The 11,921-nt window shown below is 42.7% G+C and overlaps 1 protein-coding gene across 1 annotated transcript in view; it reads left to right on the top strand.

The window, feature by feature from the left end:
- Positions 1–1,786: 1,786 nt before the first annotated feature.
- Positions 1,787–11,921, top strand: part of LOC100892277 (protein SMG7) — a 28,753-nt gene continuing 18,618 nt past the window's right edge. Inside the window, exons 1-3 of the mRNA XM_011672620.2 lie at positions 1,787–1,884; positions 10,324–10,355; positions 11,193–11,365. Of these exons, the coding sequence (XP_011670922.2) occupies positions 1,862–1,884; positions 10,324–10,355; positions 11,193–11,365 (228 nt within the window). The 5' untranslated portion in view covers positions 1,787–1,861. The remainder of the gene's footprint in view (positions 1,885–10,323; positions 10,356–11,192; positions 11,366–11,921) is intronic.

Below are 11,921 nucleotides of genomic sequence, written 5' to 3'. Positions count from 1 at the left end.
ACGAATCCTCTTCTTTCTCTAATAATTTAATGAAAGGTCAAAGCTTTCGCGCTTCGCACGAGAGGGGGAAAGCTGAATTCAAACAAGGATTACGAGTCGAGGATGGTACAACGAATCCTTTTCTTTCTCTAATAATTTAATGAAACGTCAAAGCTTCCGCGATTCGCGCAAGAGGGGGTAAGCTGAATTCAAACAAGGATTAAGAGTCGAGAATAGTACAACGAATCCTCTTCTTTCTCTAGTAATTTAATGAAACGTCGAAGCTTCCGCGCTTCGCGCGAGAGGGGGAAAACTGAATTCAAACAAGGATTACGAGTCGAGGATGGTACAACGAATCCTTTTCTTTCTCTAATAATTTGATGAAACGTCAAAGCTTCCGCGCTTCGCGCGAGATGGGGGAAAACTTAATTCAAACAAGGATTAGGAGTCGAGAATGGTACAACGAATCCTCTTCTTTCTCTAATAATCTAATGAAAGCGTCAAAGCTTCCTCGCTTCGCGCAAGAGGGGGTAAGCTGAATTCAAACAAGGATTAAGAGTCGAGGATGGTACAACGAATCCTTTTCTTTCTCCAATAATTTAATGAAAACTTCAAAGCTTCCGCGCTTAGCGCGGGAGGGGGGAGGAACTGAATGAAGATAAGGATTATTTACGAGTCGAGAATAATAATTTCATGAAACATCAAAGCTTCTGCGCTTCGTGCGTAATGGGGGGGGGGGGGGGGACAGCGAGCTGCCGGAATATCAATTTATGATATCTTTTCTCGTTTATGTTGGTGATAAATAACACTTTCACAAAATACATATTATGCTCAAATTTGTGCTCGCTCGCTTCGCTAGCTGAATTGTAAAACCAGAGTTTACTTTTTTGGGCTGGAGGCTTCAGCCCCCCCCCCCCCCCTCCCGATGAAAATGTCAAAAATTGTACCGGTATGGTGCTTCTAATATGACCTTGTCAGTATTGGTATGTTGAGTTGAAAAAATGGTCTGCGCAATTTTCAAATTTTCGGCCCCCCCCCCCCCCCCCTATTGGAAAATCCTGGATCCGCGCCTGTAAAGTGATGACATTGTAAATAATAAACTCTTTGTGTTGTGTAGCACTCTCTCAAGACGGATATTACCTTTAGCTTTATAAACTGTGAATTTCTGATTTTTATGGCCAAATAAATACTACTAATAATAATAATAAACAAAATTATATCATAACTGCATATTTTGAAATTTTTATGGTCACGGCTACTATGGAATGGTGCTATTTTAAATATTTGAAATTTACCGGGAGCACCGGAAAATTTTTTATTATTCAATTTCTCGAAAGCATAAGTGTTTTAGGGGCTAAATTTTATAGTGCTTATAATTATACATCCACAGGGGCATCCAAATATATCAACATTTAAAAGAATTACTATCCGTCCAATTTTCAAAATTTCCCCTAACTAAGTTGCATTATTTTTAAAACCATTGGTGGACTTCCTTGTAATCAACCTTAACATGTCTATTCGGCCAAAGTTGTGCAAGGACTATAAACAGCTCGGTCTCGGGAAAGTGAGGGGGGGGGGGGGGGGAGATTTCCGTGTGACGTATTTGATTGGATGTGAGTCATGGATGACCGCATTTTGCTGATGGTTACAAAAATACTGATTTTCCCAAATTGTTTAAAGATTTATTCAATATTTGGATAAAATAATATTACTCAATTTTAAATAACCGGAAAATTTATTATTTATCTTAAAAATTGATGTGCGATTCTTTTGAAAAATCCAATTGAGAAAATTATTTCAAACATAGAACAATTGGAATAATGGCGGCCACCATGTAAGGCTGAAGTCTGCTACATAAGCAACAAGAAATGACAGAAATGTGATGAATTTTGTTCAGCTCTTACGGTAAGTCTTGAAATTCCGAAGTACGAACCTTCTATTATATTTTGTTGTGATTATGATATGATTTTGTGACGATTGTGATGAGTAAAATTGACGTTATAACCGAGTTTCGGTTCGTTAATGCCCGGTCTACGGCTCTGCCTCGAGCCATTCGCTTTCTGTGTGAACCAACGGGGAGCGGCGGGGGCGATGGGCATTGAACATGCATTAGCGGCAATAGCGCGCCATTTATTTGACCGCCGCTGTCACTGTAATTTACAGATACAATGCCACATACCAGTCGAAAACATCACTCACACATGGTAAATGAAAATGCCTGCTGAAACACAGTCGCAGTACTGTCGCACACAGATGCAACATGATACTTGCCTCAGCTCCGCAGAGCTGAGACGCCACGTTCAAAGATCAGCAATGCGTGACATTTCATTTTTTTTGGCGCGCGAGGGTATAACACACGTATAAGGTATAGCGTTTTTTCTAAATCTAGCGCGCGCTCTGTGTGGGAGAGCATTTCCAGACCCTCAAAATGCGTGATGTCACGCCTAAAGCTATGGTCACAAATCAGAGCAGCGACCGACCGATCAGTAGCCTGCTCGGTCGCTGCTGGAATTAGGCATCGCCCTGCGATTAGGTCGGTGCCCGGGCGGCGACCGGCCAGGCACCGAGCGTATTTTGGGCGGCGAGTGAAAAGTGAGCAGGCGCCGCCCAAATTTTAACTCCGCGCTAAAACTTCAGCGGCGACCAAGCGATGCCCTAAAAACGAGCGGTGCCTGGGCAGCCGCCGCTCGGTGCTCGGGCAGCCCCCGAGCAGAATTGGTTAAAAACTCGCCGCTCGGCCGCCGAGCAGGCTACTTTTGGGTATGTGACCATAGCATAATGCGTGACACTTGGTAGCTCTGCCTCCGCTCCAGATAGACTCTACTACACAACCAGAAACGATTCAAACAGCGAGTTCAGTCTTTTTTGGTTATATTTTTTCAAAATGTTGTAGTGATTCAGCCTGAGCCACTACGGCTCTGGCGGCATATGCGCGTAAGTCCCGCATTAGGCGACACCCGCGGTAGTTTCCGCGGGCGTGCTTATCACTGGGAACGTTAGATTGAACCTGAGACTGCACGCGACAAACACTGTTGATTGCCCGTCTCTTCTGTCTCTTCGGTCTACTACTACTAGCGACGGTGGAGCTCCACTCAACGAGCAACACTTCAAGCGCTTCTTGAGACAGACTTCAAGCAGTATAGTATACAGCCTATGGTAGGATTGACCCGTAGTATTGTAGATCTAATTAAGCATATTGCGTAGTTATTTAGGCCCAGTGAGATATATATTCCGCTCCGTCACTACAATGGCGTAATCGCTAATTTTTTATCCGAACCTGTTCGGGCTAGTTTTTTTTATCGCGCACGTTTTTGAGCCGCCATCTTTGTCGGTATTCACTCGTGTGTTGAAGGGATTTTCTATTTTTGTAATTTCATTCGTAGGGCCTTGTAAGCTTGTTTATTCCCTATTGGTAGTTGATTAGTGCTGTAGATTAGTATTTTAGGGACTCGTAGAGTATTTTCAGTGCTGTATTCCGATTTTTGGGTACTCATTTCGGTGTTTTGGGGATAATTTTTTGTGGTCGCACACATGTCCGAGCCGCCATCTTGGATACGTTGACTCGTGTGTTGAAGGGATTTTTTTATTTTTGGAACTTTTTTCGTAGGGCCTTATAAGCTCATATTTTTTCATTTCTTGTCTACTTAGGGTTGTAGGATAGTTTTTTAGGGACTCGTTGGTATTTTTACGGCCGTATTTCGATTTTGACATCGGTGTCGGTCAGTTTTTGTACTTAAATTTGCTCGTTTTTTTTCTACTCACTAGACTAGTTGTACAGCCGTTTTTTGTCGTGCTCGTAGTTTTGATCCTCTCGCCAGAGTTTTATACTGTGGAGATAATTCCACGGTGTTCTTTTTCGGTGAGGTATAGGGTCGGTTAAGTAGAACTTAGTAAGTAGGGGTAGGCTCTATTTAGACTAGTTTCAACCCTCTTGCCGAAGTATTATTACCGTGGAGATAATTCCACGGTGTTTTTTCGGTGAGGTATACTATGGGTATAGGGTTGTTTAAGTAGGAGTAGAATTAGTGAGTAGGAGTATAATTAAATTAGTTTCAACCCTCTCGCCGAAGTATTATTACCGTGGAGATAATTCTGCGGTGTTTTTTCGGTAAGGTATACTATGGGTATAGGGTTGTTTAAGTAGGAATTTTTTAGTAAGAAACTAAGTAAGATTATGAAAGAAACTAAGTAAGATTTTGGAAGGAAACTAAGTAAGTTCTTACTTTTTAAGTAGGCAATAGGTCTTTCCTGTAAGAAACTAAGTAAGAAACTAAGTAAGTAAGCAAGTATTTTCCTTTAAGAAACTAAGTAGTCTAAGCAAGAAGTATTTTCCTTGAAGGAACTACGTACGTTAGTAAGTAAGCAAGAAGGAAGGATTGGGTAGGTACCTAAGTGGGATTTTTGACTGTCGGTATTGTTTTGTATATCTGTGGATTTTGGGTTAAATCGTGGGTGGTATTTAATTTCATCTTCATTTCATCATTACTAATATTGTACGGCCATCTCGCCGAGCATTATACCGTGGAGATAGTTCCGCGGTGTTTTTCGGTGAGGTTTGTTGCCGGTTTAAGTGTAGTCCTTTAGTGTTACTTACGTTTTGGCCCGCTCGCTGAAGCTGTTCACCGTGGAGATAATTCCGCGGTGTTTTTTCGGTGAGGTTTAGGGTTTTAGTATTTACCTGTCAGGCACTTAGTAAGCTCTTAGGAAACTAAGTAGGGTATTATTAAGTAAGCAAGAAGGAAAGATTGTATGTGTATTTAATTTTATCATTTGGTTATATAATCGTTGCTGATTTGAAGCCGGTTATGACCTCGGAGAGGGTTAAAGTGAATTATGGGACTGAGGAGGCTTTACTGGCCGTTGTGGATAGAACTAAGTCCCACAAGATTTTTAGTTGGAGGGTGCAATGTGGGAGTTTAACTGAGGAGTTATTTTTGCAGTGTCCCCGTCTCCATGAAGCCAAGGAGCTGGTACATTTATTTGATTTTGAGCCTTATCGGGTGGATCAGGCTGAGCAGGCACAGGGGGTGGGGGAGGGGACTGGGCAAACCTTGACTGCACAAACCCAGTCTGTCCAGAGTCCGGGTCCCGTTCCTTATGGGCATACAGTGCACCCCCCACTTTCGGGTGAAGACCCAGCTGGGCCTATATCCGGGTCTGCGCCCTCCCCAGCCGGGCCCTCCGCCGACTATCGGCTTAGGGACGATAGCAGTGTACCCTCCAGGGAACCCCCACGTAGGGATTATCCCTCGTCTAGGGATTTCCCTCCTACTAATCATGGTCCATCTTCCAGGGAACCCCCACGTAGGGATTATTATTATCCCCCATCTAGAGAATCCCCTTCTAGTAATTGTGGTCCGCTTTCCAGGGAACCCCCACGTAGGGATTATGTTTATCCCCCTTCTGGGGAATCCCAACCTGACATTCAGTATCCTCCCAGGGAATCCTCACCAGGGGGTCAGGGAGAGTACCGGTCGCAGGGGCGCCGAGATTGGCCCCCCCGTCTGCCGAGGTCACTTAGTTACGATGGGAGGACTAGTTGGCATTCCTTTCGCAAGAAATTCACAAGTTATGCTACGTCGTGCCAGTGGAGTTCGAGCGAGTGTTTGGATGCACTAGGCTGGTGTTTGGTGGGGTCTGCCTCAGATTGTTTTTCGAACCTTAGGGATATGGGCACTAATTCTTATTACCATATGTTAACAGCGATGGGGCGTCGGTTTGGGGCTACCCGATTCCCGGAGGAGGCCATAGCCGAATTTCGAACGGCTCGCCAACTCCCGGAGGAGTCTCTCCTTGGGTGGTCCGATCGGCTCCAAGCTTTGTCCTTTGAAGCTTTTGGGTGGGACCAACGGGGTGACGGCACTCAAATGGTATTGCAGTTATGCCAGGGTTGTACGGATAAGGCGGCGGGTTTAACAGCTCTCAATACGCGCCCGAAGTCCGTCGAGGAGGCCCTGGAAGCCATCAGGTGGGCGCAACATACCCAACGTGTTGTTTATGGGAGCGAGGCTCGCCGTACGTATTCGGCTTCTCGGCAGCAGGTGCAGCAGACTTGCATGTACGATCAGGAGGTGGACAGGTATGATACGGTAATTTATCATCATAGGCAACCCCATCCCCTAAATCGTTCCCCAACAGTTTCCAAAGGTCAAGATGTTCCCCGTCCGGCTCCTGTGGAGGACCGGGGGAAGGTCACAACGCCTTTTGAAGTTCAGGCCAGGAATGACATTGGCTATTTAAAAGAGGAAGTCGCCAGTCTTAAGACGCATGCGTACAATACCGATTGTATGCTAGACGAAATACTGAAGACTGTTAAGTCTTTGGAGTTTTCTATGCTTTCCAATGCCCGCCCTCTATCTCCCGTGGCCACTGGTGTTCCGGAAAACCTGGAGGGATCGGAGAGCGAGGCCGATCTCCGATCTGGAAACCGAGAGGCCTACAATCGGTAAATACTGGGGTAGTTAATGTAGTTAGTGACCCGCCTGACTCTTCGGTCGGTCCCTTGGACAAGGTAGTTAATGTTAGTGACCCACCTGACTCTTCGGTCGGTCCCTTGGACAAGGTAGTTAATGTTAGTGACCCGCCTGACTCTTCGGTCGGTCCCTTTGTCAAGGTAAATAATGTTAGTGACCCGCCTGACTCTTCGGTCGGTCCCTTTGTCCAGGTAGTCGCTAGGACGGCCGTGGTGCCTCCTTCTAGTGGGAAGCGGGTAGGATGTAAAGTTGTTGGGAGTCCAGGGCTCCAGAGTAAGGACCTTTCCCTTTTCCAGCCCACCCACAGGCTCCCATTTTGGATTCCTCGGATCGTGTTTGATCGGGGGAAATAACATGTTAAGTATATATATTATGGTTCATTATCAAAGCCATTCACAACGGCTCGTCCGCGAGGACATGGTGCCGGTTCCTGTTCCTGGGAAATAACATGTTTGTCTTAAATATATATATTTTAGTTCACTTTTGGATTCCTCGGATCGTGTTTGATCAGGGGAAATAACATGTTTGTCTTAAATATATATATTTGAGTTCACTTTTGTTTACACTGTTTAATTTCATTGTAAATCGTCCATTCTGAGTTCCTGAACTTTAAGTGTTGATGTTTTTAAACTGAATAGATAACAATTAAATAAAACTGAAAAGTTTCTGCTTCGGTTAGCGGAGTTATCTATGCTGAATTAGCTGCTCCGCTTTAAGAACTGACTAGGAAGCATTCTTTCCACAGGGAGACAGAGCACCCATGTGTGTTCGAGGCCATAAAACGGCCGGCTTTTGATATCTCCCAAGTGACACTACGTGGTTTCAATAATAAGTCAGAATATGATCATGTTTTGGGGGAGTAATTCCTCTGGAGTAATTCCTCTAATTCAACAAGAGCCTTTTGGATTTGCTTGATGGTGTTGTGGGCCTGGGTGCCCTGAATGATATCAGGAACTTGCCGGTAGTGGCTATTGTGCCCCCGGGTGCCGAGTGGCCCAGAAAATGTAATCTTATTTTGTTGAAGTGTTTTCACCTTCTATATCATTTTCCATCTGATTTCAGTGATCTGCTTTTATCATTCTAATACTTCCTATATGCACCGTTTGGACTGCCTGTAGGGAGCCGTTTGGCTCTCATGTGGGATTGCCCAGTTTCTGGACACTGTACCATCCAAACTGCACTTGGGGAATGGGGAGCCATGGGGCTCTTCCCCTTTTCTGCACACTTATTGCCATTCATCGTTAATGTTGATCACTCACACTTTCATGCTCGGTCACCTTGGGAATTTAATGTAATGCCCCGGTTAATCCCTTATGCCTGTGCCAGGACGTTTTGCAATTTGTCATTATGTAATATGTATAACCGGCACGGTAAGGGTTAACTGGTATATTTCTGTTTCTTTATGCCTGTAATGCCCCGGTTAATCCCTTACGCCCGTGCCAGGACTGCTATTCTTTGTCATTTACACGTGACACCGGCACGGTAAGGGTTAACTGGTATATTTCTGTTTCTTTCTGTTCTTGATCCCTGGGACATTTCCGGGACTTGAATCCTATTTAGTACTTAAATATACCAAATTGTGGAATACAGTGCATTTTACATTTTACAGTGCATTTTACCTGTACTTTAAATAATATTTCCCGTACCAAAGTTTGGAATACAGTACGTTGTAAGGTAGGATAAAGGCGCCCGCCCCCTGGAAAGACCAAGACTTCACTGGTGCTGGCAAGGAGGGTCCTTGACCCATCCACCAGCGGGAACGGCGTGACCCCGCACTGCGGTACGGGAGTAGTTTTAAGTTAGTTTTAGTTAGAAGTAGGCTTCAAACTCATTAAGTGGGGAATAATGTAGTGATTCAGCCTGAGCCACTACGGCTCTGGCGGCATATGCGCGTAAGTCCCGCATTAGGCGACACCCGCGGTAGTTTCCGCGGGCGTGCTTATCACTGGGAACGTTAGATTGAACCTGAGACTGCACGCGACAAACACTGTTGATTGCCCGTCTCTTCTGTCTCTTCGGTCTACTACTACTAGCGACGGTGGAGCTCCACTCAACGAGCAACACTTCAAGCGCTTCTTGAGACAGACTTCAAGCAGTATAGTATACAGCCTATGGTAGGATTGACCCGTAGTATTGTAGATCTAATTAAGCATATTGCGTAGTTATTTAGGCCCAGTGAGATATATATTCCGCTCCGTCACTACAATGTAAAGAAGAAGTAGATCTAGACCTAGATCTAATTGAAATTTAGACTTACAATGTCTTATGACATTGTATGACGCTTGTGCGCCGAGTCATGAAAATGTCATGCATACCTGATCTTTGAAGTTGGTGTCTCTGCATGTTGTAGTCTATATATATCGTTGATTCAACATGGCAAAGAGAAAGTACCCATGCACGGTAGCGGCGCAGCAAATATGAATATTCATGCTATAGAGCGCTTTTTGCTTGATATTGCTGAATATGCAAGACTGGAAGAAAAAGAGCGACAACCTACCTACCAATCCTAGTGCATGATAAGCAATCATGCCATGTCTGAGGTTCAAATCATGCTTTACAACATGATGCAGGTATTGTGGTTATCTGGCATCTGCCCACACTTTTATAGTGAGAAAAGTTGTCATTAAAAGGTTGAAGATAGAAACATGTACCTGCATTGGGGAAACACAAATGGAACTAGTTTACCATGGTACACTATAACAGAGTTTTTCTTACAAAAAAAAAAAATTTGTACAAAGAGACCTCTTATTTCTACTGAAATGCTTGCGCGGTTGCGCAATTCTTGAAACATAATCTATGTTTATGAGGAGTAGATCAGTGCATTATGAATGTCACAAATGTACCTTGATTGTAGCTATGTACAATTGAATTATTAGTGTTACATGTAGTATTGTCGTTCGAAGACTTGATAAATAAACATCGTCTCTTTTTAAATTATATATTTTCTGCTATCTTGGCAGATTTGTCCAGATTCAATTGTGAATACATGTAGCACGATGGAAGTTGTTACCTGTGTGACCATTCGCTTTGAGTGTCGAGCAGTTCGTTATGTATTTGCTCTTTTCTCTCTTATTTATTATGTGACAATCTGTCACAGTGTGATGTCATATTATTACTACATCACACAGTGTTTGTCATATTATTACCACATCACACAGTGTTTGTCATGTCATGACCAAAACTGCATCAACAGTTCCAGATGGCATTTCATGTATTCCTATAGTGTATCTTCCCTCTGGCATCCTAGACTTCTCTTGTAGTGCTTTCTCGTCTGCTGCATAGTTCCATCTTTCTTTTACGTAGTTCCTTTGTACTTTACAGTTGTGCATTGTTGCACCTCGATGTCTCCTGCCTCATGTCAGGTATCATTTGGCATGTAGTACAGCTATAACAGCTATATAATGCCAAGCTTATGAGGTACATGTAGTCTACTTGCAGTCATGCATCTGGCCATTTGCCTACTTCCTTGTTGCTCTTTAACCTTTAAACTTTAACCATTGTGAAGCGCTCTCAAGAGAAACTTGATGGCTCATGTGCTTGTAAACACACTCACTTACTGCTGAACTGATAGTCTTTTCATTACATACAATTACTATAGTATCTACTTCATTGTCTTGTTTACAAAGATCTTCTTTCAAGACATCATTTTCATTTCTTTCTTTTTTCTTCATCCACATTGAATTTTGACAGTTAGAAATTGGGGTCCAAAAAGTTTTTCAACAAGCTTTCAGGCTTCAGCACCAAGGCGGAGGAACGTCACTTAGTTCTGAGTTCACTGTAGTATTAACCTGATGCCATTGAATATGTACATCTTAATAAGTTCTATTTTTGTCAATACGATGCACTTTCACATTTCTTTTTTAATCTGCAGGAAGGCGAATGACCTCAAGGTACAACTGACAGGTAAGTCTTACATGGATCTCAAAGGCATTGATAATCAGTTGTATATGTGTAGAAGATGCGGCCAAACATAATTATGCTTATGTAATGCTAAATCTCAATATAAGATCCCCAATTTTGAGTTCTGGGAATGGGGCAAAATATTTTGTGAGCCCTTTCTATAGTAATTGTCAAGTGTGCTATTTAAAAACATAACAGATCACATTGAAAATTCAGTAAATTTTATGACTGTTTAAAGCTGGTAGCCCTTCGAGATCTTGAACAATGTCAAATTTGATACATATTTGTATGTTTATAGATGCATGTTCACAATTCCATAGCATAATTCAATAGTAATTGTCCTTGGTAAAATATGGGACAAGCCTTGCACTTAACCTGATACTACTGTATAAATTAAATCTGCATGCACACAGACTCTCATTTGACTCTTAAACACAATTCTGTAAAGTCTTGATTAGAGCATAACTGTTACCAGTCTCTAGTTGTGTCACATAAGCCATGTCAGGAACAGCTATCGTACAGGGGGCTGCTGTTATGCATTATCATGACTGACAAGGGTCTTTTTGCGTACAGACTACTTTCAACTATCAACTTATCACAATGATCCAAAATATGAAAGTCTTTGATGAAGTTTGTAATGTTTGCCTAGGGGTAGGCTTTCATATAAGGAATCTCTCTTTTCTGTCTATCCCAAATGCTCTCATAATTTGCCATTGTTATTTGTGATCACTATTTTGTTTTTTATCTTTCCATTCTGTATTGTATGTTTTAAATGTTTTTATGAAGAGTGTTGAATAAACTTTGACTTGAATTGAATTGTTCGAACCTGTCCCTTTACAGCGGAAGGTGGAAGTGATGCGTGGGTGTCTCGGCAGGCCTTGCAAGATGCCTTCCATCAGCTGCTCCTCCTGGATCTGGAGACAGCGCTGGATAAGAAGCTAGAGCAGGAGCTCTGGAACCATGTCTTCAAGAACCACATCTCATCGCTGCAGCACAAGGCCCGTGATCGTATGGTAAGTCAATTATAATAATATTAATAGTGGGTTCTTGTATAACGCTCATGTCTGTCAGACTTGACACTCCTGGTGCTCCCGATTATTACCTTGGCTTTAGCACGGCTACCATTACGGCGCTCTAGCATTTCAAGGAATTAATTCCTGCCAGGTACCCATTTACATCACCAGGGTTGAGTGTGGCAAATGTAGATCAAAGTCTAAATGCTCAGAACTGTCGTTTTATTCCTTTTTTTTGCCACTGGCCTGATGAAGACTTTTCCTAAATGAACTTTCAAGATTAACATACAGGGTTATTATTCTTGACTCATTATTAAATTTGGCTTCAAGTATTATTTTGTTAATTTTTTAGGAAGAAATGATTAGCTACATGTATTTAAGGCAAAACTTTTTATACAACATCTACAGTACCTTCTCAGACAGGAAGAAATTAGCCATGTTTTAAGTTATTACTTGTATAGCATGGAAAGGGGTCTTGAAAGGAGCCTTCAATGAAAATGGAATGTAAATTAAATACCGGTACTGATATTTCTGAGTGAAAGCCTTTTGTACTTGG

Source organism: Strongylocentrotus purpuratus, unplaced genomic scaffold (assembly GCF_000002235.5).
Source record: "Strongylocentrotus purpuratus isolate Spur 01 unplaced genomic scaffold, Spur_5.0 spur5_scaffold_4, whole genome shotgun sequence".
Classification (NCBI taxonomy): Eukaryota; Metazoa; Echinodermata; class Echinoidea; order Camarodonta; family Strongylocentrotidae; genus Strongylocentrotus; species Strongylocentrotus purpuratus.
This window is presented reverse-complemented; position numbering and strand designations above follow the sequence as displayed.